Consider the following 27,444-nt stretch of genomic DNA (forward strand, 5'->3'; position numbering starts at 1 on the left):
TCTCTGTTCCTCATCTCTGAGAACCACAATTGGGGGTGGGGAGAAGGGTGAAAGAGAGATGAACAGACTTACAGCATTTCTAGACAACATTTAACCCTGTAAGTGTGAAGTCTTATGCTCCATGATAAGACAGGGGCATTAATGGTAAATTTGGGAGATTTACCTTAATTAGTTTTTTCCTTTTTATCAGGCGTTTTGTCAGGTGCTGGAGATACAAAGAAGACTTAAGATACTTCCCTACCTTCAAGACATTGGGCAGATAGAAATGTAAAAACCAGATTCTGACAACCCAGAATGACTGGTGCTGCAACAGAGGAAAGGAGGACCGGGTATTACCGGAGAACACAGAAGGCACCTCCCTGGGGTAGCCCGGGGCCTCAGGGAAGGCTGCCTAGAGGTGACTCCAAACTGAGGGGTGGAAAGTAAACGAAGGAAAGGCTTACTTTCTGTGAAACAGAATGTTCAGATACGGAGGACTTGGGAACCTGGGAACCTGTAGGAGTGAACACAGACAATATACGTCCAGGGCCAGTGTGAGGGGCTAAGCAAGGGAAGAGACTGGTGGTCTTCCCAGCTTAGGAATTTCCCAACAATTTTCTGAACGTGCTGGGAAGTGTCCTCACTTCTTTTGGGGTTGAGACCTGAAGAGAAGATGTAAACATTCCTTAAATCAATGATTGAATAATTGACATATGCCCACTGGCTTCCAAACCTTTCTATGAGGGTGAAAATCAGCACTGCTCACTCTGAGCACGCTGCCGGGCGGGGTAGGAGACGTGACTCGAGGCCCATGGGAGTGGCAGCAGGGAGAGGAGGGCCAAGTGGGGTCACTAAGGAGCCCCTACTAAAAAGGCCCCTGGCTCAGGCTTGCTGAGAGCTCGGGGAAGGCAAAGTGAATCCGGCCCCGCTGTTGGCATATCCCGGCCTCAATTTCCCTCCTCCCGACAGCGGGCTGCGCTGGGGCGCGAGAGGCCAGGGCGCTGGGCTGGGGCCAGCAAGTCGCGGCCTGCAGCGCGGGAACCCGCGCCCCGGACCCGGGTCGGCGCTGACGGCGGGGACGTGGAGGGCGCGGGGCCTCCTTGGTGAGGGAGGGTGGGGAGTGTGCGCGAGTGTCTGCGCGCTTGGAGGAAACAGGCCGGGAGGATTCATCCATCCTTGCCTTTTCCCTCCACCACCACTGAACGGGACCGGGCTCCGACACAGGGCGCACAGGGACCCCCGCGCGCAATCGACTCGGGGCAGGGCCCACCGCGAGAAGCAGCGGAGCTTGTGGCTCCCACTCGTGGCTCCCACTCGTGGCAGCCCGTAAGCTCCGGCTGGCTTGCGTCGGGGGTCCGGGCCCGGCGGCTCCGGGTTCTCCCTGAGCGCGGGAACCGGGGCGTGTCGGAGGGGCTCGCCCGCCTTGCCGCGCCCGCTCGCTTCGCCCAGTCACGGAGCCGGCCGGGGGGGCGGGCTTCCGGGCGGAGCCGGCCGGGCTCGGCGTCAGGTGGTCCAGCCAGGGCCCGCCCCCTCGGCCCGCCCTCCCTCCTCCCGGCGCTCCGGGCTCCGGGTCCCCGGCCTCTCCGGCGGCGGTTGCGGCTGCGGCTTCTTCTCCGGGCGGCGGCGGCTGCTGAGGGAGCGGCCATGGAGGCGGGCGCCGGGGCCGGCGCGGGAGCCGCGGGCTGGAGCTGCCCGGGCCCAGGTCAGAGCCGCCCCCCTCCCTGCTCACCACCGCCACTCCTTCCTCGTCTCCATCTCTCCTCCCTCTAGACCACCAGGTCCTCCCTTCCTCCTTCCTCTGCTCCTCACCTTTCCTCCCTAAGTCTTCCTCCCTCCATCCTGGTCCTCCCCCCGGGCCCCGGTCTCCATTTTCCACACACTGGCCGCATCCTCCCTGGCAGTCCATCCCCTGAGTCCTCTCCATTTGGCCTCTCCAGCCCCGATAATACTCACAGCCCCTGGGTGCCCAGACCCTGAACACCCAATGGCCCCGGAGGCTCCGGAGTGCGGGGCGAAGGAGGGAGGGACGAGGTCCCCTGAGAGAATGGGAGCGGCCCCAGCTCCCTCCCCTAGCCCTCTCCCCCATCACCTCCATCCCCTTCCTTTCGCCACATCAGCCTTTTAGACTCTTCTATCTTGCCTACCTCCTCCCTATCCCTTCCGGGCTAAATATATACACACCCTCTTTCTGACTGTGCAAGACAGAGGAGCTTAAAGGAGGAGGTGCGGATGAGGTTGGGCAGTACAGAGCTGGGGGTTCTGGCAGCCCGAGTGTGAGCGCGCCCCAGGTAGGGCGGTCGAGTTGCAGAGCTGGACAAGAGTGAGTCAGGGGCCTCCACTGGGATTAAAAATCCCAGGGCTCCAAAGGGTTAGATGGCATGTCCCTCTATCTTTCTCCCTTCACCCCAGCCCCCAGCAAGCCCTCACATTCCACAATCCCTCCTCTCACTGTGCACAGGACCAACAGTAACTACTTTAGGCTCCTATGAGGGGTCCGAGGGTTGTGAGAGGAAGAGAGGCCAACGTTGGGGGTCCCTGGAACGCCGAGGAATGCAAGCTATGGAGGGTGAGTTTTCCCGAAAGGCTTCCACCCCATCCCCCAACACACGCCCAATTTCCCTTCCCTTTCACTTCCTCTCTGACCCCTAGAGCTCCCAAGTGGGACACAGCCCTTCCTCAGTTCACCTCAGCCCTCTCCCCAGGGCTCAGGCTTTAAAGGGAAATCCAGGGTGCCTCCCTCTGGGGCTTCTGTCACCTCGTTAACCAGGCTGTGTGTCCCAGGGGAGCTGGCAGACAAAGAAAGAGGCCTTGCTTGGTCAGAGCTCTGACGCAGCCTTTCAGCAGGGGGTTATTATCACTGCTTACCCACCCAGTGATAAGTGGTGACTCGCCTTATTCTCGCCTGCCATACCAGAGACTTGGGTTTGAGTCCTGGTGCCTGCCCATGCGGAAAAAAAAAAAAAAATTAGGGGGTGGGCATCTGAGCTGTCTTTCTGGTGCCACCACCATCAACTTCTGATGGAAGCTTTGTGGCGTTGGTTCTCTAGGACAGATTACTGCCTGAAAGAGAGGGCCTAGGAAGGGAGCAGATGAGAGGGCCAACATCCCACCACACGCATGTGATTTGTCAGGTGCGGCCCACACTGTCCCCTGGAAAGACACTGGTCTGTTTTTCAGGACTTCCTGTGAAGTGTCCCCAGGCCCCTCTGCATACCCTGCTGTCCCCAACAGGAACAGATGATGCAAGGGGACCCAGGTGAACCTCAGGATGCTGATTGGAGAAAATAAGACCAGAGATTCAGGGATTTAAAACAAAGCAAACGATCACTATCTAGACAAGAGTTTGTTATTTAGAGTAACTGCATTGCAGTAAGGAGGGGATGCTTACTAGCCAGAGACTGAGGCTCTATCACCCCAAGTTCTTAATGCACTAAAATGATGAGCTTTGTTTTACACACAAGGACAATCTAAGACTTCCCCTGAGAACTGCCTTATGGTCAGCAAGGGAGGAGGTGGGGCGTCATAACACTCAGGTAGAGGAGAGGAGACCTCATGGCATCCAGCAGGGAAAAGAAGGCTGAGTCAGCCTTGTCGAAAACTTCAAAAAAGCTACTTAATAACATAACGTTTGATAGGGCCCCAAAGTTTGTCCAGTAAAACACTATGAATCATTTTATTTGGATGTTTTTTCTTACTGAAATGCTTTCTTATTATAGAAAGACTAATTTTTCACAAGCCACCCAGATAATTTTTTAACTGTCTACAAATTCTGAAGCATAACTCTTGCCTCATTCGACCTAAAGACATGCACAGTGTCTGAATTCTTTCTTGGCCACTTGTCCCACTATCCAAAGATCAGGATTAGAAGAACCAAGTATCTTGTGCAAGCTGCACGTGACTGAGCCAGCAGCAGGCTAATCCACTTGCCCAAAGGCAGTGGTAGGATGGTGCAGGTGCAAAGGGCCTGGGAAGCGCTACCTCCAAACTTGACACTCACACCCAATGACTCATCATGAGCTTGGGTCCTGTCCCTCTGTGGGGGACACCAGATGGCACTATTATACTATCTCTGCCTTGGGGTAGTGAGTTTGAGGGCTTAAAGGACTGTGGGAAAGCAGTTGGCTCTTACTCTGATGAGATGGACATCTCTCCCAGGGGAGGTATTACTCCCAGCTCTCTATGAAGAGGAGGAGGAGGAAGAGGAGGAAGAAGAGGTGGAAGAAGAGGAAGAACAAGAGCAGAAAGGTGGCAGTGTGGGTTCCCTGTCGATTGGCAAGCACCGGGGCCTAAGCCTCACGGAGACGGAGCTGGAGGAGCTGAGGGCTCAGGTACTCCAGCTGGTGGCAGAGCTGGAGGAGACCCGGGAACTGGCCGGGCAGCATGAGGATGACTCCTTGGAGCTGCAGGGTGAGTGCTTGTGTCGGGAACTGAGGGCCTGGGCTCAAAGGTGCTGTGCTCCTGTCTGACTCTGTTCCTTCCTCTCTCTGCAGGTCTCCTGGAGGATGAGCGGCTGGCCAGTGCCCAGCAGGCAGAGGTGTTCACCAAGCAGATCCAGCAGCTCCAAGGTAACTTTCAGGTCTAGGACTGGAGGGCCGGTGGCCACCTATGTTACCATTCAAGTACTTTTCCCCTGACAGTTTGAAGCATGGCAGAAAAAAATAACCTAATTCAGTGTTTTTACTTAAATTTTCTCTACTATTCTCACCCTTCTCTCTTCTCTTTGTCTCTCCATTTTCTCCTTTACCTAATTTCCTTTCTTCTTTGCATGTCTACCTGACTCTTCTGACCTCCCCCTTCCCCTTCTTGCCCTCCCATCTCTTAACCTCCCTCTAATTAACTCTCTACTCTTTCTCTCCTTCAGCGCTCTCCTTCCACTCCTACATCCCTTTGTTCTCTTGCTCAGTGCCAGGTGTAAGATGATCAGGGTTGTGTTCCAGGCCAGATTCCTTTCTCCTGTCCCTGCAAGGGCACCATGGAAATGGGCAGCAGGCCAATGAGAAGTGACCGGAGGAACTCTGTGCCTCATTTAAAGGGAGAAGATGAGAATGTGTTCTTGCTCCCAGAAATCCCTTCCTTCCACCACCCACGTCCTTTTGTTTCTGGGAAACAGCAGGGCAAGCGTCCCACATTTCATTGCACCACCAAATAAAGAGGCAGCTTTTGTTACTTCTGTGGGCTTCCAGAAAGTTTGGGGGAGCTGCCCTAGAAAACAGCAGGGACACCAGGGAGAAGTGAGATCAAACCAAAAGACAAGTATAAATGGGGAAAAAAGGGAGGCCAGGAAGCAGACCTAGGGAGGAGCAAGCAAAGGTGAAGGAGGGGGAGGGAAAGAGAAGGGAAAGCAGATGTTAGTGAAGGTAGATGCAGGAAAAGTAGACAACGAAAGGGTGGAGGGGAAGAGATGGCAGGAGATCTGTTGCACAGGGAAAAGAGTGGGCTTTGGCCTCAGAGCACCTAGATTATTGGGCCCAGCTCTACCACCTATAAGCTTTATGATCTTGGGCAAGTCATTTTAATATTTCTGAGACTGGGTTTATGTGTCAAGTAGGACTAATTCATTTGTTTATCAACCACTTATTCAGCACCTGTGTACTTGGAGGATTGGCAATGAATAAGCCGACCAGATCTCTGCTCTAAATAAGCACATTCTAATGGGGAGAGGCAGAAAATAAACCAATGACCAAATGAACAGTACAAGTTCAGGTGACAATAAATGCTATAAAAACAATATACTGATACAATATAGAAAAATGGGGTGGGATGGGAGTTTATTTTAGATAGGTAGTTAGAAAAATCCTCTTTGAAAAAGTGACATGTGAGTTAAGAGCTGAATGATAAGAAGACCAGGCAGAAGGAAAAACAACTGCAGAAGCCCGAGGCAGAACGAGCCTAGTGACTTACAGGGACAGAAAGAAGGCCATCGTGGCTAAAGCAAAGTGCATGTGAAGGGCTCTGGTAAAGCACTCCAAGAGGCAGATTACAGAGGCCTTCTAGGCTGGATGAGAGATTTGGCTTTCATTCTAAGTATATTGGAAAGCTATGGGAAGGTCTTGGCCAGGGCTAGAGTATTTTATGTACTTTTTAAAATATAAATTTGGTGGTCATCAGCATAAATGATATTAGAATCCATGGGAGATCACCATGGGATCAGATCACAGGAAGAGACATAGAAAGGGGAGAGGAAAGGGTCCAGTCCCAGAACACCGCAGTATTTAGAGGCCCGCTATAAGAGGAGACGTGAACAGAGACTGAGGTAGGCGGAACTCCTGAAGCATTTCCTGTCAAAAGCAGAAAATGCTGCAGAGAGATAACGATCAACGAGTCAAAAGTTGCTAAATCAAGTAAGGTTCCCATTGGATTTGGCAAGATGGAGGACTCTGAGACATTTCAGTGAAAATAGAAGCCTATTTGGATTGGTATTGAAGCAGAAATGGGAGGTGAAATGGAAAAGGTGAATACAGATAACTCCAGTAGTTTTATTTTGAAGAGAAGCAGAGAAATAGATAATAGTTGGATAATAGCAGTTGGAAAGGATATTTATTTATAGGCAATAAACACTGCATCTTGATTGTATGATAAAGGAAAAGATCCGATAGAGCAGAAAAAGTGAAAAACCTTTGCTTGGAGAAGGGGCATTTTTCCTTTCAAATAGGAAAAAAGAGAATCAAAGTGGAGATACACGTAGGAAACTACGTGAGAAAATAAAGATCTAAAGCGATTCCCTAATCAGTACGGTTGTTTCTAGGATTAGATAGAATCATAGTCTAGGGCTGCTAATGTAGACTAGGGGCTGGCGGTCAGCGCCCCCAGCCCCGCCCGCGAGAGGTAAGAGTCCTTGCGCACGTGGGCTGCCCGTTTCCGCGGAGAGGGGGCGCGCGCGCTGCCAGAGGTAGCTGGTGTTCAGAGGCCGTTCGGGGCGGCCACAGCCCCTCGGGGGCCGGGACCGGCCGGTCGGCGGGAGGCCCCCCCGCCCCCACCAGGGAGATCACTTGCGGGGGGCGGCGAGATGGAGGCCATAACCAGTGAGTGAAAGTCGACTTTGCCCTGGAGCTCTCGGCCCCGCCCCGACGTCCCCAGCCCCGCTGTCAACGGGCGCCTGGCCAACTACCCCCCAGCTCTGTTCCCTCCAGCTTCTAGATAAGCCCCGCCCCTCAGGTCTCCAAGCCCCGCCCCTCCACCAAGGCAGGCCCTGTCCCTTTGTGAGCTTTCTTTCCTTGGCTGTGAAAGACCATTCCTCATCTGGCACTTTCTTCCATTCCCAGGTCGAGCTGAGGAGGCCATTATTTTTTAGGGGCCAGACGTCCAGAGGAGAACCTAAGGGAGATCTGAACCCTAACATCAAGTGTGTGTTAGAGAAGTGGAGGTTGACCTGCCCTCAGCCCTCCACGCAGGAAACCCTTCGCAGACTCTTTATCCTAATGGCAGTTGATTCTTGTTTTTCTTCCACTAGACTGTGACCTCCAAGAGGCAGGGAGTTTTTTCCTTTCAAAGGGAGGAAGTCCAAGGATCTAAGTAGAATTCCTTGGGCTTGGCACAGAGTTGATGATCAATAAATACTTGTTGAATGAGCCAGGGAGAGGAGGCAGCTAGGATCATTCTAAAGCAAGAAGGTTTGGCAAGAGATGTGCCTGGAGCTGCAGTGTGAGCTTGGGAGGTGGGGCTGGAGGCCTTCCCTGGACTTCTTGTCCACTCATCATTTATATTTGCATTATGGTCCATATTTTCTTCTCAAAGTCTATTTTTGAACAAATTTGTTAAAAGAATACTCAAATATATAATTCTGTACATAAAGTAGATAGTAAAAGATTACCGAGTGGATGAAACCCTACCTCATTTATTCATAAATACAGCAAGTATTTATCAAGCTGCAGCATGCCAGACAGAATACTAGCTCCTGGGGTGATAATGGTGAGTGAAACAGTCATGTTCCCTGCCTTGATGAATCTTACAATCAAGTGAGGGGAAGACCAATATTGTTTATGTGTGTATATATAAACACACACACACACACCCCATACTGCAGAGAGCAAGGTGCTGGGAGAGCATTTAATAGAGGACTTCACTTAGTTTAGGGAGAGGTAGCTAGAGAGAAAGCTGAAATCTGGATGAAATTCTGAGTAGGAATTCGGGACAGGAGAGTTGGGAGAAGATCCCAATCCAATCCTCATTATTCTCTAAACTTGGCCTCAAATCCTGAATTCTCTACTGCTCTCTGTGCGTTTTACTCTCTTTCCACTTTTAGGCTCTCCTGATCCCAGGTGGGTATCTGTGTCCAAAAACCCTCAGAGCCTCCACAGATACAGAGTTCTAAGCTCTGACTCCTTTCTTTTGTAAATTATGTATATATATTTATAATTGTAAATTATATATATTTTAATTTTAAAATTCAGGCAAGTAAAACTTTAAACAGTACAGATATATATGATGTGAAAAGTAGAAGTCTTCATCACATGCTATCCTGTGCTCCCCAGAAACAGCCACTCTCTGTGATTTGGGGAATAGATTATGCCAGATGTTTTCCTTGTCTTTGTACATTTGTGTTTATATATCGTACATAAAAATGTTTTTTTTAAAAATGAGATGCCAGATGTTTTACACGTCATTTTTCTTTCTGGTTAACATATTATAGAAACCTTTTCATGTCTTCTCTAAGATATACCACTTTGTTTTAAATGGATGCATGACATTCTATTTAACCATCATCAGTTGAAACAATTCTTAATTGATGGGCATTTAGGTTATCTTCCCATGTTTGGTTACTATGTGATGAACCTACATTTGAATTTCCGCTGTGAACTCTAGAGCCACATTGTTGGAGGCCAGTACTTACCACAGACGGTTCATGGGAGCTCCCAGACTAAGAACAGTCTGTACATGTTTTTTAGGGAGTTTTTAGAAAAGACAGCACATCAGTAAAATACTATAAATTAGGTTTTGTGTTTAACCATTTGGTGAGTCCTTAGAAGTGCTTGCTACTTTTTATATTTGCAGTAGCTTAAATTGTTCCTTTTGGGGCCAGGCCTCCAAGTCTACTTTTCTGTTGCACCTTAGTACATAGATTCACACTCCATTCCCGTTAGGAATTTCCTTTACTCCATACCAGGTAAAGCTGTACCTTTCTGGTGGGGTAGAGACTGGATTGTCAGGATTTTCCAGAGATGAAATAGGTCTACCTTTAACTTTGGGCCTCCAAGACATGGTAGATTTGTTCACTTATCTTCTTGACCATCACTTCCTCTGGGTTTTGCAGGAGAACTGCGGTCTCTACGGGAGGAAATGTCACTGTTGGAGCGTGAGAAAGAATATGAACTTAAGGAACTAGAACAGGAGCTGCACTTGGCCCGGACTGAAATCCACACTCTGCGGCAAGCGGCAGAGATTTCCACATCTGAACATGAGAATGACATAGCATCCCTGCAGGAAGATTTGTGCCGAATGCAGACCGAACTCGATGACATGGAACGCATTCGGGGGGAGTATGAGATGGAAATCTCCTCCCTCCGTGCGGAACTGGAGATGAAGAGCTCTGACCCATCCAACAGTTTTACTCTCTCAGATATCACTGAGATGCAAGGTATGAGAGCAGCCCTCCTCCAGGTCTGTCAGTCAATAAGGGCAAACAGAGGAGAGGAGACAATGTACAAGAAGATGGTAGCAGGTGGTCTTAGATTATAAATTAGGAACCTGAAGGAAATGTCTCCAGGTTGAATTCAAGACTATAAGGAAGAAAAACCTATCCAGGTGTCACATAAGCAGTCCAGAGTGGTTTAAGAGATAACACCATGGAGATATACCCTGAGAATTCTTCCTCAGCAGGACATTGGGTGTTTGTTGGTTTGACTGTGGGAATGCCCTTCCTGGAAAAGTTTCCAGTTCTAGGATAGACGTGGAGGAGCCTTTCACCTTGGGAAACTCTGCTGGTCTGGCATCCTGGTGCTTTGCCTGGATGGCTTTATGGTGGGCCTCTGGTCCTATTTCCCAGGTTCTGGGATGCTAAATTTTAGACTTCTTTAGCCCTCCCCAGACTTGAAGCTTCAGTGGGTGACAAATCAGAGCACAAGCCAGCTGGAGAGAAAGAGAGGTTATTTGTAGAAATACAGGAGGTACTGAAAAGCTTAGAGCTCTGCTTTGAGACAGTGAGTCTCCTGGCTAGTTGCTAGGATTCATGACATCAGAGCGTTTGCCTTTATTCTGAAGCTAGATTTATGATCTGGGTGTAATGGAGGACCTTTATTAGGCCAGGCAAAGCAGAGGAGTCAGAGAACTGTAGATTTTGCCAGCATCAAGCCTTCCAGAAGAGCCTTTGCACTGGTGATACTAGGAGAGGCAGGCTAACACAGTGGAAAGGCTTTGGCTGGAGTTAAACAGACCTGAGTCTAGAATCCTGGCTCCATTAATTAGTAGGATGAATTTAGTCTGATTATTTTCTCTCTCTGAGCCTTAGTTTCCACATCTGTAAGAACGATATTAATAAAGCCTTACAGCTGGATGGGAAAAAACGTTAGGGAAAAATCTAGTGAAATCCAAACAAAGTCTGGAGTTTAGTAAATGGTAATGTATCAGTTGTGACAAACGTAATATGTACTGCGGTAATTTAAGATGTTAATGATAGGGGAAACTGGGTGAGAACTCTCACAGGGAATTCTCTGTACTATCTTTGTAACCTTCCTGCAATCTAAAACTATTCTAAAATTAAACGTTTTATTGAGGGGAAAAGAAACCTTACAGGGCTATTTTGGGGATTAAATGAAATGCCTAGTATGTGAAAGTATTTACACATTAACTGAATCTGAGGCTGAAACCTTCCAGTCTAATGCTTAGCACATGATTGGTTTTCATTAAAGATTCATTCCCTTTATTCAGTGGTAATCTGCAGTGTTCTAAGAAATTCTGATTGGAATAAAGAGGAAACCTTAGAAGTGACTTTTAGGGCACTGACTCTTAGAACAGGGAAGATAGGTCTTGTATTCTAATTAAAGTAAGTTAGTGTTCCTTAAAAATCAGTAGAACTAATGTTCTAAGAAAAATGATTCCTAATCACAAAGAAACAAAACAGATGTGGGTATTTGTATTATCACAGTTTTAAAAAGTTTTGAGGGCATGTGCCAAGGCATTTTAACTAGATCTCTCTTCTCATGCTTGAGGGTGATATGTGAGTCTGGTTGGGATCGACTTTTCTGTCAACAGATATAAGACCATTGGAAAGAATGTCTTACCACATGCAGATTAGCGTATTGGGTAGTGACACAGGAAGAAAAAGGAAATTCAAAATGCCTGGACTATCTCTGAAAGGCCAAGACTAGAAACGTGACATCTTAGCTTTTCCTGATAAAAGCATAATAGGAAGGTAATCATAAACAGTTCAAAGGAACCTTTAAACACAATAAACCAAACACTTAATTGCAATCTGAAAGGTTCCTAGAACTTCAAGGTTCTGCCTTGGTTGGGGCTTTGAAAATTAGCACACAGGTCACATCTGGAGAATGAGGAGAAGGGCAGCTACCTGAAAGAAGACAAAGACCCGTTGCTGCATGGAATCTTCTGGGCCCTGTCTTCTAAGCCTCTGCCTGTGGTATCTCTTTTCTATCTTCAGAAAAGAGGAGCTATTCCAATAGCTATTCCAAGCTATTCAGATTTCTAGGCAGGAAACCTGGGGGCTGGTCCTCAGTGCTTTTCTCCTTAGGATCTCCCCTCTCTCTGCTTGGCCTCTGCAGAAGAACTGCAGCAGCTGCGGGAACGCTGCCACTTTCTGAATGAGGAGTACCGGGTCCTGAAGGAGAGTAACAGCAGCCTCACGGGGCAGCTTGCAGATCTGGAAAGTGAGAGGTAAAGTCAGGTGGCGAGTGGGGCTCTGTAGGACTCTCCTTAGAGCTTTACCGCGAGGACAGGCAGTGAACATAGATGCTTCCCCTCTGCTGCTGGAGAGCTGGTCTTTTCTATGGTTTCCAAAGAATAAGGATACCACCTGGAAGTAGATATAGGGATCCAACCCAGTTATCTCAGGACTAGAGTTGAGTGAGTTCTAAATTCTAGTTTGCTTCCATTCGAGGCATTGGGGTTTGGGTTGCTCTGCCCTAGAGTAGATCAGCAGTGATTTCTTTGTTGTCTGCAGTTTCCATCTTAACAGCATAATGCCTCCAGGTTGGAGCTGGCTTGCCACCAGATCTAACATCAATCCCAACTAGACTGGTACTCTTAGGCTCTCACAGAGTCAAATGTACCTTTGCAGGTTGAGATGCTGGGGACATTTTCTGTAATCTTCTAAGCATGTTTATCTGAGGCACCTTACTACCCTTTGCCTAAAATGAAGGCATCAGGACCAAGCCCGCTTGGTTGGTGGTGCCAGGCAAAGCTCCTTCCCAACATAGCTCTGGGCTTCTGGATTACAGAACAAGAAGAGCAACAGAAAGGTGGCTGGAATCCCATACGCTAAGGAATACGATATCAGCAGAGTCGCAGACTTCAGAAATGGACTTCCTAGAGCCTGATCCCATAACCCAGTTGTTGCGACAGCAGCTCCTGGGAGCTGAGGAGCAGATGCATGGCATGAAGAGCAAGGTAGGGTGTGATGGGTGGGGAAGGCAGGCACCTTTCATCGTCTCTCTTTTACCTTCTCCTGGCCTATGGTAGGAGGGACCTCCTGGTCTTTAGGCACAGAGCTGGTACATGAGGTATGTGCTATGGCAGGAGACAGTTTGCTGGGGTCCCATTTCCTGGCCTGATGTAAATATTCCAATAAAAGGAAGGCTGTTCTTTTCTCAAGCCTGATCTTAGAGTCCATGTGATGCTTGCAGTAAAGCAGTCTTCCTGTTCCACTTCCTGCACAGTGTCAGGAGTTGTGCTGTGAGTTGCAAGAGCTGCAGCATCAGCGTCGAGTCAGTGAAGAAGAGCAAAGGAGGATGCAGAGGGAGCTCAAGTGTGCGCAGAATGAGGTGCTTCGATTCCAGACCTCCCACAGTGTTGCCCAGGTAAGCCCTGACAAGGAAAGGGTGTCGGGGAGGGCAGAAGGGCCTCCATGGAGCCACTGCTTCCTGGGAAGATGAATGCAGAGAATAAGGCTGTGCTTATTCTTGCCCTTGAACCAGGGATATGTCCACTGGAGACCAACTTGGGAAGTCACATAGGAGCATCGCATTCTAGAAAAGGTGGGGTGGTCATTATTACTGAGTATCTGCCTCAGAGAAGATAGTCCAATAGGCCTGTGGGAGCTCCTCAGGATAAATGCATTTCTAAAGGAACCACACTGATGTGGAGAGATCAGGATCTGCTGTTTCTTGAGAATAATTGTTCTACCTACATCCTCCCCACAACAGAACGAGGAACTGAAGACCAGGCTCTGCGCCCTTCAGGAAAAGTATGATGCTAGCCAGAATGAGCAGAATGAGCTCCTGAAGATGAAGGTACAACTTCAGACAGAGCTCCGGGAGCTCAGAGTCATGAAACCCACAGTCATAGAGAGCCAAAACGAGAAGGTAACTAACCAGGGGTGAGGGGGCAGCTCAGGGCTGTCAGAGGATTAGAAAAGGTGGGGGAGCGTAGATCAGCTATCACCTGTGCAGCGCCACAGATAAAAGACTCCAACCATCCACACTACTACATTGGCTAAGAGGACAACCAGTAACTGAAAGGCGGGGAGGAGTAAATTCTTAGACAATTGCATCTGAGAGTTGGGCAGAAAAGTGAGTGGGTTAAGAATCTCAGCGGCACTGCCCAAAGCTCCAGCCCTGCCTCACCCCTGCCCTTCACCATAGGAGCTACAGTGCCGGCTCCAGAGGCTGCAGCTTCAGTACCAGAGCATCGTGTGTGAGAAGGAAAAGGTGCTGGAAGTGCATCATAAACTGCAGGAGGACCTGCAGTGCCACGAGGCGGAGGTGCAACGCCTCAGGGACATCGAGGCCTGCTTCCAAGAGAGCAGTGAGAAGGTAAAAAGGAGCTTCAGGTGAGGGTGAGTTTGACAGGGCAGACTATTGCGAGGGTAACACTGTGGAGGAAGTGGGAACAGGATGTGTTTAGTGGAGTAGCTGTTGGTGAGGGGGATAAGGAGGTGCTTATTAGGTGATCTCAGGGAGTCACGACGTTCTCAGCTTCCTTTGATTCTGAATCAGACAGTCAGCCTAGAAAAAGGAAACCCAGAAGCTTTGCATTTAGAGCTGGTTATGGAATGGTCCATGTCCGTTATTCCCCCTCAAGATGAAGTGGGGGCTGGAAAGGACAGGGGAGGATCCCTTTAGTCCCTGCATGATAGGAGAGAGTGCAGCAGCAGGAACTCTTGGAGTGATGATAGGGCCTGCCTCTCCTGACCTAGAATAAAGAGATGCACACCCAGCTTCAGGAGATGAAGCAGCTGTACCAAGCCAGCAGAGATGAACAGGAGCGGCAGAAGCACATGTATGATCAGCTCGAGGAGGACCTCCTGCTCTGCCAGCTGGAGCTGAAGCAGCTGAAGGCCAGCCAGCCTCTTCCAGAGAACAAGGAACAATGTGCTAATAAGGTAACCGTAATTAAGAGAGAGGAGACCTCCTAGACACTTCCTTGGGAGGAAGGAGGTCTAGTGGCAAAAGGTGAAGAAGTATTGATGGGCTCCTCATTCAGTCACCGCTGAGTGTGGAAAACAGAAGCAGAGCCCCATGCTGTCAGCCTTAAAACTGTGAGCCACTGCTGGGTAGGATCACGGTTGGAACACCCGAAGTTTCCACATGTGCATTCCATCTGTGTAGGCATTTACATACTTTAGAACTATAGTGGTGTCTGGTGGGTCATAGAGAAGTGCATACTCATAATTCCACATACACAGGTATTATTGTCAGAACTAGAAAAAAGAGAGTTTCCTGAAGTGGATTGGATCATAAGCAGACTATAAGGGGATATGGTCTTATATTCAGGGTGCTGTTGCGTTTCAGAAGAACCTAGGTTTCACCATGTGTTTATTCTGTGACTTTTTAGTAGTTAAATTCACTGTTTGAATTTTACCCTCTTTAAATTGAACAGAATGCTACTCTTATCTCACTTCCTTGACATAGTAAATCATGGTAATGATAAATAAGGCCTTCCTCATTTTCTGTTTTTGCATAGTGTATAAAATGCAAAGTATTATCAGTTACCTTGTGTTGAGCACTTTCAGCTCCCAGTCACTGAAAGGAAATGGAAAAGTCTTTAGGTGCACTGGAAAAAAGACATAACATTCTCAAAAGATAGTCACATTCTGCCAGAATCCATAGTAGCTCCTGCTACCACCACCAGCAGGCTCTGTCCCTGGGAAACCTCAGAGGACACAGGATTGGGAAGGTTACTTGGGCTGCCACAATGGTCTACCTGTGTTTTTATATCCAGGCTCACGGTTGCCTTTCTCCCACTCAATATAGGGGCCCGGGGGTTACCTGGCTATTTATACCCTGACCTGAACATCTCCTCTCCTGGTGGAAGACGCTGGAAAAGGAAAAGCCTGCTGGCATATAGTGCCAACTTTTTCTTCTAATCATAAAACAGCATTAAAATTAGTTAGATATTAGAAGATTTGAGTTCTTGGAATCACAGGATGATGTAGTCTTGTCAATGCAAAGTCAGCAACAGCTCATACTTTCCTAAAGATTTTAAGAGATAATTATGAAAACAAAAATGGGGAAATTAAGTCCATGTTGGTAAGGAACTATCAGTAGGTCTAAAAACAATGGGGGGAAATGGGAGTAACAGGAGCTAGAACTCCCATCAGGGTGGGAAAGTGGTATGCCAAAGGAAAGGGCCAGAGAAAAGGGAGGTAGGGAAATGAGAGGGGAGGGGCATTGTTAACATTCCCTCTCAAATTGCTCTCAGAAGGAAACAGTAGAAGAAATTATAACACAACTAACCAACAGTCCAAAAGGGCAGCCTGCAGAGTGCCCCATTCAGCATCCAGGCCTGATCTATATAGGTACAGTATGGTTTGGGAGCAGTCCATGGTGACTGTAGCAGGAGGAAGATCCTGGTGAATCTCAAGAAGCAGGTGAAGCATGCTGCTAGCTGCCCGGTACAGAGCAAGATTAGGCAGCTTACCTTACAGAGTAACCACACCTTCCACACCCCAACCCCGTCTACAGTGTGATGTACTGCTGGCCAGACTGACAGAATTGCAGGAAAAGTACAAGGCCAGCCAGAAGGAGATGGGGCAGCTGCAAATGGAGCAGTGCGAGCTCCTGGAGGATCAGAGGAGGATGCAGGAGGAGCAGGGCCAGCTGCAAGAAGAGCTGCACAGGCTCACGTTCCCGGTTCCCAAATCTGGTCTCTTCCATAAGGTAATCACAGCCAGGGAATGGCTGCTAACCATGGAGAAGCTGCTTTGAGTGCTTCCTAGGTGTAAATAGACCTGAGAAAAATAAAAGGGTGGGGATTGGACTTTTTATTTTCCTAACCAGCCACTCCATACTTTCTCACCAGTCTCCCCAAACCAAAAAGCAGAGCTATCGCTAATTAGGGTTTTTATCTCATAAGGCTTTACATCTTTTTTTTTTTCTTTTTTTTTGCATAGGCAGGCATCGGGAATTGAACCCGGGTCTCTGGTATGGCAGGCGAGAAGTCTGCCTGCTGAGCCACCATGGCCTGCCCAGGCTTTACATCTTAAGATAGATTTTATACTCTGGAATTAGGGCAGCGCTTTATATTTAGATGTTTAATCCAGCTAAAGAAAATATGCTTGAAGGTACTTTGAAAACTACAAAATACATTCAAGCATAAGACATTATTTCTGCTCAATTAGCTGGTCTTCATAGAAAGCCCCCTTCTTGCACACCCCCACCCCCATCTCCAATTGGTCTGTGCACAGTAGACATAGGTTTTAAGGGGATGGTCCCCAGAAGGGATAAGATGTGGAAGGTCTTTCCATTTAACCACTACAAGTCCTTGCCTCCTTCCTTCTACTCTACCTCACAGAGTCAGGAGCTACTTACAAAGTTGCAGGACTTATGTGAGCTACAGCTGCTCTACCAAACCATGCAGAGTGAACAGAGAAAACTGGTACAGAATCAAGAAGTTTTACTGAAAGAACAAACAGAGCTGCAGGAAGAGCTGCGACTTTTCACAGGAAAAGATTCTCATTTCCAAGAAGTTTTGAAGAATCCTGAAGATTCCAAATCACCTAATTCCTCAAAATATGGTCAGAGTCAGGTAACCATAGCACGAGGCAGTGCCTGTCCAGGGAGGTAGCTCTCCTAAGGACAGCGGCATCGAAGGGAAAGGGGCTCCACAAAAGGGTCAGAATTAGGAGGGCCCTTCTGACCAGGAGTAAGGATGAGGCTGCAGCCCTAGCCTCCAGCCATGGTCACTCACGAGCTCCACTAAGCTGTGGCTGTAGCGTGCAGTCTGAGAACCCCAACCATGCCTGGCCCGTTGAAGCACTGTGCAAACTTTGAACAGGACTGGCATGGCCCAGAAGTCTGTAATCTCCTGATGATATAACTCAGTCCCTTTAACATTTCATTTTCTAGATGTGTCCTATTAATTTAGTGTTTGTTTGGGTTCCTTTGGACTGCCTCTAAATGTGCCACCCTTTTTTCATGAGCTGAAAAGTATACTTCTCAGTTATCAAAATCTGTGACCTTTTGGTGTTCTGCATGAGGCAAATCCAAGGCCATTCATCTCTAAGAGCAAAAGTCCTAGCAAATGGGGTTCTAAGAACTCACCACACTATCTTCATTAGAACTTTTGTGGCAGTAATACAGCCAGATCAGGGAGGTTAGACCAGAGAATGAATTGATGCTTCTCAAGCCCCAGCTAGGGCTCATGCCTGGGAGATCACAGAGATTTCAGTGCAAGTCTGTTCAGGGATGGGGGATAAATTTGGCCTGAGGTGTCTGTGGGCAAGGAAGAACAGGTTCAATTTCAATTTAGGCTAAACCTGTTCATTCAGATATTAGACTGGACAGGGAGTAGCAGAAGTCTAAGCTGGAAGACCTGGTCACATTCCTAGGGCATCAGATACCCGACTGAAAGCCTGGGTAATAAAGACCCAGACCACATATGAAATGTCTTAACCTATTTCCCAGCTCCAGAGAGCCTGGGAAATATACCCAGAGGCCAGATTCAGAATTGAGGCAGGCGGTGCAAGGACTAGTAGTAAGACTTTGATTCCGAGTCCATATCTTCCGAAGAAGGAATTCTTAGTATACTTATGATCAAGGCTAGGGCTGATTTTAGAGTTGGGTGGGGGTGAGGAGACAGCCTGAAAGTCAGGATAAAGAGTACACATGACTAAGAGGATGGTGCGGTAGGGAGCCAGGGTGCTCTTGAGATGTTTTAGCACTGCTCCATGGAGAGAAGGATGTACCAGAATGCAGAAACTAGCAGAAATGGGAGCCCAGAAATTGTGAAGTATTTTCCCAGGGAAGAGTTTCTCAAATGATCAAGAAACTGACACATGCTAGTTCCTGTAGGCTTCTAGGTCCAAGACCCAGACTGTGGTAGAAATGAAGTGTAGCTATACAGTTTTCTTGAGTGCTCTCAGACGTCTACACCAGGAGGGGTGCAGCAAGAAGGATGGAAATATCTTAGAGTAATGGTAATGTCTTCCCACCCTTATCCCTGGCAGTCCAAAGAGCTCATCGCCAAGTTGCAGACTCTGCAGGCGATGTATGATGCCGGTCAGACCGAGCAGGAGCTGCTGCAGCAGGAGCAAGGAAGGCTCCTAGAAGAGCGGAAGAGGCTGCAGGCAGACCTGCAGCTCTGCCTGGAAGAAATGCAGCTGTTCCAAGACCAGTCCCCTTCTATAAAAATGAGCCTTGAGTCCTATAAGAAGAGCTATGACAGCACAGCTGCCAGCAGTGAGAACTGTCACAGGAGTTACGGAAGCACCATTGATGACAACGAGAGCTGTCACAAATCTTATAGCAGCACCCTGGCCAGCAACGAAAACTTTCTCAAGAGTTATGACAGTAGTGCAGGTAGTAGCGAGACATGTAACAAGAGTTACCGCACCAGCAGCAGCAGCATCACCTATAAGAAGAGTTATGATAGCACCAATAGCTCTGACACCTATCACAAGAGTTACACCAGCAGCAGCATTGACATCAGCCCTGCTGAGCCGGAAGACATAGAGGTAACAGCCAGATAACAGGCCAGGCAGGAAAAGTGGGGCTCTTGTTAAGTTCCCAGAGGGTGGGCAGCAGAAATGAGGTGGGGAACGGGGTCACAAGCTGATCTGGGTAACTCACTGGCAACAAAGGAGACACTTTACCCCATTGTGGCCCCTGCCTCCCTCTCATCCTGTCTAATCTGAGATGCTCCTGTCTGGATAGAGGCCTAAGATTCAGGACTTTTCATCAACAGAGCCATGGTGCTATTTATGGGAAGAAATACTCCCCCGGGCAGCTTCAGACCCTCATGGCCATTGCTTTGTACCCAAGGAAGGGCCTAGCAAAGAGAGTGGGGCAGAGGGCAACCTCTTCTCAGGGGGCCATTATTACCCCCCCACTGCCCCCTCCACAGCACTTTGAGGACGTGGTTGCCAAGGTGCTGATCAAGCTGCAGGCAGTGCAGGCCATGTACCAGATCAGCCAGGAGGAGCACGGCCTGCTGCAGCAGCAGATGAAGTTGTTGCTGGGCAAACAGAAAGAGCTGAAGGAAGAGCTGGATGCCTGCGAAAAGGAATTCAAGGAGTGCCTAGAAAGCCTTGGGAAGCCTGTTGCCCCCCAAAACGACAAGAACGAGGTAACTCCTATCAGGGAGGCAGGATTTTTTCTAGGAGTCTCTAGAGTCGGAGGAGGTTGTATCCATTTCAAAAAGGATAAAGTAAGAGGGAGGGGAATTCACTGTCTGCCAGCTCTGGATATTTGCCATCTTCCTCATTGGTGGGACAGACCATGGAGACAGAAATCTAGGATGTTGGGCAGTCTGCTACCCCACTGCATCTTGTCAGTCAAAGTACATTTCTCAAGCACCCAATATATTGAGCTTTACCGGTCATCCTCTAAGGGTGAGGAATGTATTCATCCTCTCCTGGAGTGATTTCTGTTCTTTTCCTTTTGCCACTTCTCACTCTACTGCTTTTTGTCCTAGAGCACTTCTTTATAGTTGTATTTTTTCACCTGCCAATTTTCTTTACTTATTTTGTGTGCATTTGTCTTGTCACCCAACTAGATTGTAAACACCTCAAGGTCAGGGCTCTGCCTTCTTTTTGGTCTTTCCTAATGCTGAGAAGAGTGGACTGCAGGCACTTGGAATGGGGCATTATCTCTGGCCAAGAGTAGTTCACAGGCCAGTGGGGGTCACTGTGTATGCCCAAGGGAGAGGTTCACAGTGCACCTGCATATGGATTAATTAATATTGGTACCTGCTGAGGAGATCATGAAGCACTGCCATCAGCCAGGAAGGACAAAACCAGAGTTGAGGGAGCAGGGTTGTAACTTTCCCCTGTTTCCGGGGGAGGTGCAGGGACCAGATCATATGATCTCCAGCACTCTGCTGAATATACAACACAGTTCCTTAGGTAATTGAACCTATTAAAGGAATAGGTTGGGTGAAGTAGGAGTTTTCACTAAAAAGGACCATGTAATAAAGCACTGAGGTATAGAGTAGGTAGCCCTATAGCTGATCCCCAGAAAGGCCACAGCGAAAAGCATAATTGAAATCATCGTTTTTTGTTCCGGGTAGATGTAAATCATCAGGTGCCCTAAGTTAAGGAGAGGCTATATGTAAAACTGTTTTAGGGGGTCATTTTCTGTGGTTTAATGTCTGTTTTATTGCCCGCTTTCCCTGGGCTGAAGCAGGGAGATTTTTGAGGCAGTGGCACACAGGTAGGACCCAGGCTGACAGGGTAGGCCTTGGCTCCAGGTAAGTGCTCCCTCCGCTACCTACAGATCAAAGAACTGCAGAGCAAGCTGCGGGAGCTGCAGCTACAGTACCAGACTAGCATGGATGAGCAGGGGCGGCTCTTGGCAGTCCAGGAGCAGCTGGAAGGACAGCTCCAGTGCTGCCAGGAAGAGCTTCGCCAACTCAAAGAGAAGAAGCCTTCTATTCCCAAAGAGACCAGGGGAAAGAACGGCAATAAGAATATGAACAAGAATGCCAATGGGGTTAAAAATAAAAAGATAACCACGCCAAGCCCGGACAAGTCTGAGTGCAGCTTTGAGGCCAGAAATAAGGTGAGTTGTAACCTTAGTAGCCAGATAAGCAGCAAGGTGGGGGGAGGCCCTTGAAGAAATACCCTTTCCACCATCATTTCAGTCAGGTAAAATATTTGTAGAAAAGCTTCTGGGTCTCTCAAAATGTCTCAAGTAGTTCCATCTGAATAGAAATTTTTCCTGTGAAACCATGAGGAAAGTGGAATACAGACAGCTCACTTCTTGGGGCACAATCCCCAGAGGCTACAGCCCCCAGGCTCAACAATTGCTTCAATGAGCCCAGTCCCATTTTCTAGGATCCCTGTTCCTCCTGGGTCATGTGCCCAGCAGAAGGGCCAGACACATGAAGAGAGAAGAATTTATTCAAAGTAGTTGTATGCTACTAAGTAGACGACTAGGAGTTGCCATGCAAGGGATGAGAAGCAACAGTTGAGGTGCCTGGCCCAAAAAGTCTTTAGCTCTGGTAGGTGTTTGCAAAGGGTTATTGGCAAAATATGTATTGGTCCAGAGAAGCTAGACAAAATATCTGTGTTGGCTGCTCTCTACTTTACACTCAGAGAGACTGACTCAAAGTCCCAGAATACAGTGCTGGGCCCTTGCACCATGACAGGCTGGGAAGTAGAGTCTCCTCGAGATAGGATGCCTTGTAATACGGGTAGGGGTCTTCATGTGTAACTGCGTCCCCCATCCTCCCCTCCCCCCACCCTGCAGAGTCTGGAGGTGGTGCTGTACTACAAGGCCAGCCAGAAGGAATTAGACAAGCTAGTAAGAGAGGAGGAAAAGAAAGCGGAGAAGGAGGAGAAAAAAACAGAGGTGGAGGAAAAGAAAGAGGAAACGACAGAGGAACCGTGGGATGACGTAGTTCCTGAGCCACCAGAGCTAACAGAAACGGAGTCAGATGGAGATGTGGAGGAAGACTTTGAAGAGTTTGAAGAGCAGGAATGTAGGGAAGATGAGGGCCAAGATGACTGTTCCCCTGAAACCTCAGAGGGAAACGACCCCCTCAGCCTTTCAGAGAACAAAAAGGTAACCAGCTGCACCAGAGGCTGGATCCAGCGGGGAAAGGGCTCTTGGGCTCGGCCTCCCCCATACCCCCTCCCCAGTGTTCTGGCATGAGCCTCCCCTAGGAGGGACTTTTCCAGGAGGAGAGGACAGCAAGTCCTGGTACACAGCACTCGGGGCAGGTGGAAAAGGGGAAGAGACCGGAGAGAGGGTGTCTCCGCAGGATCCGGCAGGCATAGACCATGTTGCTGGGAAACTGTCTTGGAAAGACCAGCTTTTTCCTCTATATGGTAGCCCTGTTAGTCACTCATGTCAGGGTCCCCCACCTCTCTCCTTAGCACTTCACTGAGGGCATCGGCAGTGGGAGGCCTTGTTCAGGACGCTCCTCTCGGCCTGTATTCCTGTGACCCCCTGTCAGGTATGACCTTGGCTGCTGCTGCGCTCTGCACGCTCAGGGCATGGAAAGGGGAAGAAACCTCTTCCTCAGGGGCTCACAGAGCCCGTTGTGTTCTATATATGCAGGCCATGCAGGTGGGGGCTGCGGGTGGTCAGGGGTGAGAGTCAAAATACTTCACCTCGTGTACTGCAGGGATGTTGATTAGTCCAGGGAGACCTGCCCTAATCCTTTAGTTGCTGGATCTTCATGAGTTTGGAGTAGGGGCGAGCTAGGGCATGCGCCATGACGGCAGGGCTATTTACCAACTGTACAGAAATATTACAGCATTTTAATCTCTGCTACATTTGTACATGTGCATCTCGGCTCAGTTTCTGCCCTGGTTGATGTTAACTGGGGACTCTGGATCCCTGAAGAATTTGAATGCTTCCCGAATAAGCCCTCGGCTTGCAATAAAGGTGCTGTCTGTCGCTCTGAACACTGGGAAAGGAAAATAAGTCTCTTGTGGTAGGTTGACCCAGTCAACTCAGGATGTCTGGAATTTCCCAGCAGTTCAGTCTGTAGCACTGGCAGAGGATCCAGTGTGCAGTTCTGTTCACCTGTGGGACCATCACTTAGGATGTAAAAAGTAGGAGCAACTGCAGTGCCTTCCGCAGGGTTATGTTTCTTTGAACTCACCGTGTCTCACCACATGCTGTTCAGCGCCTTCTACATTTCCTTATCATAGGTGCCGCACTTCTAAAAGTTAGATTTCCTACTTCAAAGTACAGTACATTCCTTGTGTGTACATATGGAAGTGTCCCTTTGCCTTGGGGGGCCAGATCTTTTTCAGGAGGCTCCACGGGCATGTGCGTTACCACCTGCAGATCGAGTTTCTCTGAAAGACTGTGCAGTCAAAGAACTAAGCCTTCTCCATTGTTAGCTTGTCAAAGTGAATTCTGTCTCATAACTATAGCTTTAGACTCCTAGGGGACTGTAGGGACCAGAGGCCAAAATACTAAGAGACCTGATGTGGGAGGAGGAGGGGACAGACTTGCTCTTCCTAGAGCCATCCAGGAAACAGATGTGTCCTCTTCTAAGGGAGCCCAACTTTACTTTTTGGAGCTTCACTTTTCTAGATCACTGACCTACAGGAAAGGTCTAGGTGCAGACAACCCCTGCTTAACAAGCTATGAGATGTATGTGACAAGCCAGGAAGCTGAACTTGCCAGCTCGTTTCGACCTAAGCTTCTGCTCAACCACTCCGTTTTGCATCTTCTGCAGGCTACCAGTGTGGGAAACCAAGACCCCACGTAGCAGAAAAGAAATACTGCTGCTCTATTTCCTGCTTTTTAACTTGATTCCCTTCTCTTTTCCCTTTATCATCTTCATTATCCCGTTGGCTTCATGTGTATATGTCTTTTTTCACCACTGGTCATCGCCTGGTCTCCCCTCGTGCTTCTTTCTCATTTGATATGTTGCAGCCATCCCCTGCCCCCGATCCCCCCATCTTCTCCCTGCCTCTCGTCGGCCTGGTGGTCATATCGGCTTTGCTCTGGTGCTGGTGGGCTGAGACGTCGTCCTAACGCAGGTATTGGTACTGCTTCCTTTCCTGAGGGGTGGAGGGAGGGTACAGGTTGCCCTGGCCTCTCCCCTTTCCCTTTTTTCTCAGCTGCTTGCTTCTTGCTGCTACCATTTAATAACAGGTGTTGCTTAGGTCTGTTTTAGTCCTGGCTTCTTCTGGAGCTGCTCCTATAAAACCTGTAAAATCTCTGAGCGTGTCTTCCTAATGGATAAGGAAACATAGATTGAGTTTCTGGCCTCAACTGGGAAAATACTAGACAAACCTAGCACTGTTGTTACTTTCAAGGCTGCCAGGCTACTTCATATTAGCTGATGTTTGTCTGCAAGGCTGGCCTAGGCTGTGTTTGTCTTTGGTTAACCCCAGAGCCAAGCTTTCACCACTTTTGCTACCTAGAATGGCGGGATAAGGAATCCTTTCCTCTCGTTCTCTCATTGGGTTTCAGTTGTATGGGAAGAGGAGGCCTGGAAAGCTGTGATCCTCCCAGGGTTGTTTTTTGTAATGGTGGCCCCAATTCGTCCTTCATATGTGAAAATGGAACTGAGATGTTACCATATTATGCTTTTTCTACTGAAAAGTTCTCTGGTTTGGGACTTCTGGCCTCCAGAAAGACCAGAAGAGTGCCAGAAGAAAATGTTTTATAGCTCTCTGTTTATCCCTTTCAGGGGCCAGATTTCATTGTAATTGGCTTCCCAGGCTAAGTTTTACAGGGGGAATGTGGTTTTGGTGAAAAGTTTCCATTAACCAGAGATGTAAGTATTCTGAGGGAATCCAGACAGATACATTCTGGGCACTTTCCAGCTGGCCTCAGTTCATGGAATTTGGTCTCTTCACAAGACACTGAATCCAGGAGGCTGAACGTGATCTTGCAGCCTAAGGTAGAACCCTGGGGTTCCGCCTGCCTTCTGGAAACCATCAGTTGTTCTCTCTCAGCCTGTTTTGGCTCTTTTCTCATGCCCTTCCTGCCTCTCCCTGTCTCTTCTTCCATCCCCTGAAAATGAAGTGTAGTCTGTTTAATGCATAGGTTCAGGTGACAGCTGAAGTATTTGTCACTGGCACTGCTCACCATTTCTTCCCCTCTTCCACTTTTTAAAATTTTCCAATCCTTTTTCTTTCTTCTTTCTTTTAGGTGATCTATTACTCCCCAGGGACAATCTTTAACTCTTTTAATGACAGGGGTCTCTCCCTATACCTATTTCTCCCCTGTACACACTCCCAGATTTCTGTATTCTTAAGGAAAAACCTAAAGCATTCAGCCATAACATTTTGCCAGCTCACACTCAGCCAAGCCCAATCAGGGTGAATGGGAGGAATTCCTGGTTAACGGTCCCCTTGGTGGAGGCTGTTATGCCCAGAGCACTAAATCCCAATCTGTAACCACTTCTCCAGGAATTGAGGTAATATAGTATGGTAGAAAGTGACAAGTGGTCAGAAGAACTCGACTGAGCTCTGTCTTTACTTCTTACAGGCTTTATCACAGTAAGCAAGATACATAATCTAAACTTTCGTTTCTTCAAATATAAACAAAAGGTGATAAAACCTCTGCCCTTTTCATAGGATTTTTGTGAGGATCAAATGTGCTATTATTATATATGAAAGCACTTTATAAATTATAGATACCACATAAATAATAAAAAGCAAGCACTTACATAATGTATACTATGTGCTGGGCACTGTTCTCAGCATTTTACATATATATATATATATAAACCCAAGAATCTTGCCTTTGCCCAGCGTAAAGGGCACCAGTTCACATTTAATGGATTTCAGCTTTTTCTTCCTTTGAAAACAACAGACTGGCATTTTAATTAATATAAACATCTGAGCATGCAAGTATTATTTTTAGCTCCATTTTCTGTTTTTTTTTTAATTTTTATTAATAAAACCAATCAACATACAATATTAACTCTTTTTTCTTTTTTTAGCACAGTTATATATTCATCATCATGATCATTTCTTAGAACATTTGCATCAATTCAGAAAAAGAAAATTTCCTGTTATTTTATCAATTACTCTTCGTCCACCTCCAACACTGTTTTGCTTTTCATTTATATTTTCTATTCTTCTTAGTAAGTTTTCAGGAATTTGGGAGATTTTCTTTGCTCTTTATAGTTGGCTTAAGATAATTATCTTTTAGATAATTATTCTCTGAGTGAATGCATTCTTAGCATTAATGCAATATACTCCATCCTTACTTAAAGCCATCATTTTGCTACCTTAAGCCAAAGTTTATGGCTCAGTATCCAAGTTCTGTCAAGTAATACAGTTTTTAAAAGCAATGAAAGTAGGAACTATTTCCCCAAATGTGTGTTTTCTTATTCAAGATTTCATATTCCCTAAAGGATGCTTTTGCGGTATCCTCTGATGGTATCATTTGTTGTCCCACAAATCAGTGGCATTTACCAGTGGTCAGCAGTGTCTAGAAACCTCAGCACGTTCTCAAGTACATGCCCCAGGAAGTCAGTCAACACACTTGGTGATTGGGGAGTGTTTAAAGACCCTGACATTTTCCCTCCCAGTAACAGATTTCCTTGAATTTCCTTTAACCAGCCTCAGTGATGTTGCTGTTACCAAAGGTTGGGCTCCTTAAGAACTTCATATTTAGCTGCACTCCTGGGTGCACTTTGTTCATTTCCCCCTCAGTCTTATTCCCTGCTCTTGACTCTGAGTTCATTTCTCCATAAAGCCAATGGGATACTCCTGCTTTCCCCCAAAGGCCCAAATTTACCCTCTTCTTTGCTGCCATGGCGTTCACCCCTTTCTCATTGCAACCATTGGGAAAATCTTTGAGGTCTGGCCCCTGAGCTTGTCTCCACACATAGGAACTGGTGTTCTCATTCCCTAGGGAGAAACTGAGGTGTATCTGATGGGAATCACCTCAGGGGATCCATGTGGTGGTCCAGATACCTAGTAAGGCTGGGGCTTTAATGAGAGCCCACATTATCCCCAGCAGCCACTCAGGAAGCAAGAGACACTGGTCCGTGATGCTCCTGAGGTGCCACTCTCCAGCATCAGTAGGCAGGTAGTTTCTGATTTAGGGAAGGATTCAAAAGACTGGACACTCATGATTTTCCTTTGGTCCCCACAGAACATGCTTGGGATGTGGAAGCCTCTGGTGTTCTTGGCTATTGCCGCCGTGGCTCTGTATGTGTTACCCAACATGCGACCGCAGGAGACAGAGTTCTGCCTCATGGAGTGACGGCAGACTTGGACCAGCCGAGGGGGCACATCCCCAGTTCAGCACCCTCAACTTTGGGCAGGACGCACTGTGCCAGAGCCCCACCCCGCCCCCATGTCTCATGTCTCTCCATCTCCCCAGCCTCAGACACCCAGGCTGGAAAGGCTCATGGGGAGCTACTAGCACCCATCTCCTGCCTTGTATAAGAACCCAGGTTCCTTGTAATTAAATATCAACCTAATTA

At 47.9% G+C, this 27,444-nt stretch overlaps 1 protein-coding gene across 5 annotated transcripts; it reads left to right on the top strand.

The window, feature by feature from the left end:
• Positions 1-1,608: 1,608 nt before the first annotated feature.
• On the top strand, positions 1,609-27,444 carry CCDC136 (coiled-coil domain containing 136). 5 transcript variants are annotated; one of them, XM_077126398.1, is made up of 18 exons: positions 1,609-1,681; positions 2,438-2,545; positions 4,135-4,386; positions 4,470-4,544; positions 9,230-9,553; positions 11,694-11,805; positions 12,369-12,537; positions 12,807-12,947; positions 13,293-13,451; positions 13,731-13,901; positions 14,285-14,470; positions 16,053-16,247; positions 16,882-17,115; positions 18,536-19,042; positions 19,432-19,653; positions 20,802-21,086; positions 21,777-22,091; positions 27,111-27,444. In XM_077126398.1, exons 1-18 carry the CDS (start codon positions 1,624-1,626, stop codon positions 27,219-27,221), a joined length of 3,624 nt encoding a protein of 1,207 aa, XP_076982513.1. In that variant the 5' UTR covers positions 1,609-1,623; the 3' UTR covers positions 27,222-27,444. The 5 variants fall into 5 exon arrangements, with proteins under 5 accessions (XP_076982513.1, XP_076982585.1, XP_076982606.1 ...); XM_077126470.1 differs by lacking the exon at positions 27,111-27,444 and adding an exon at positions 22,406-22,498; XM_077126478.1 differs by lacking the exons at positions 1,609-1,681; positions 2,438-2,545; positions 4,135-4,386; positions 4,470-4,544 and adding exons at positions 6,870-7,001; positions 7,242-7,321.

This window comes from Tamandua tetradactyla, chromosome 1 (genome assembly GCF_023851605.1).
Source record: "Tamandua tetradactyla isolate mTamTet1 chromosome 1, mTamTet1.pri, whole genome shotgun sequence".
In the NCBI taxonomy this organism is placed as follows: domain Eukaryota; kingdom Metazoa; phylum Chordata; class Mammalia; order Pilosa; family Myrmecophagidae; genus Tamandua; species Tamandua tetradactyla.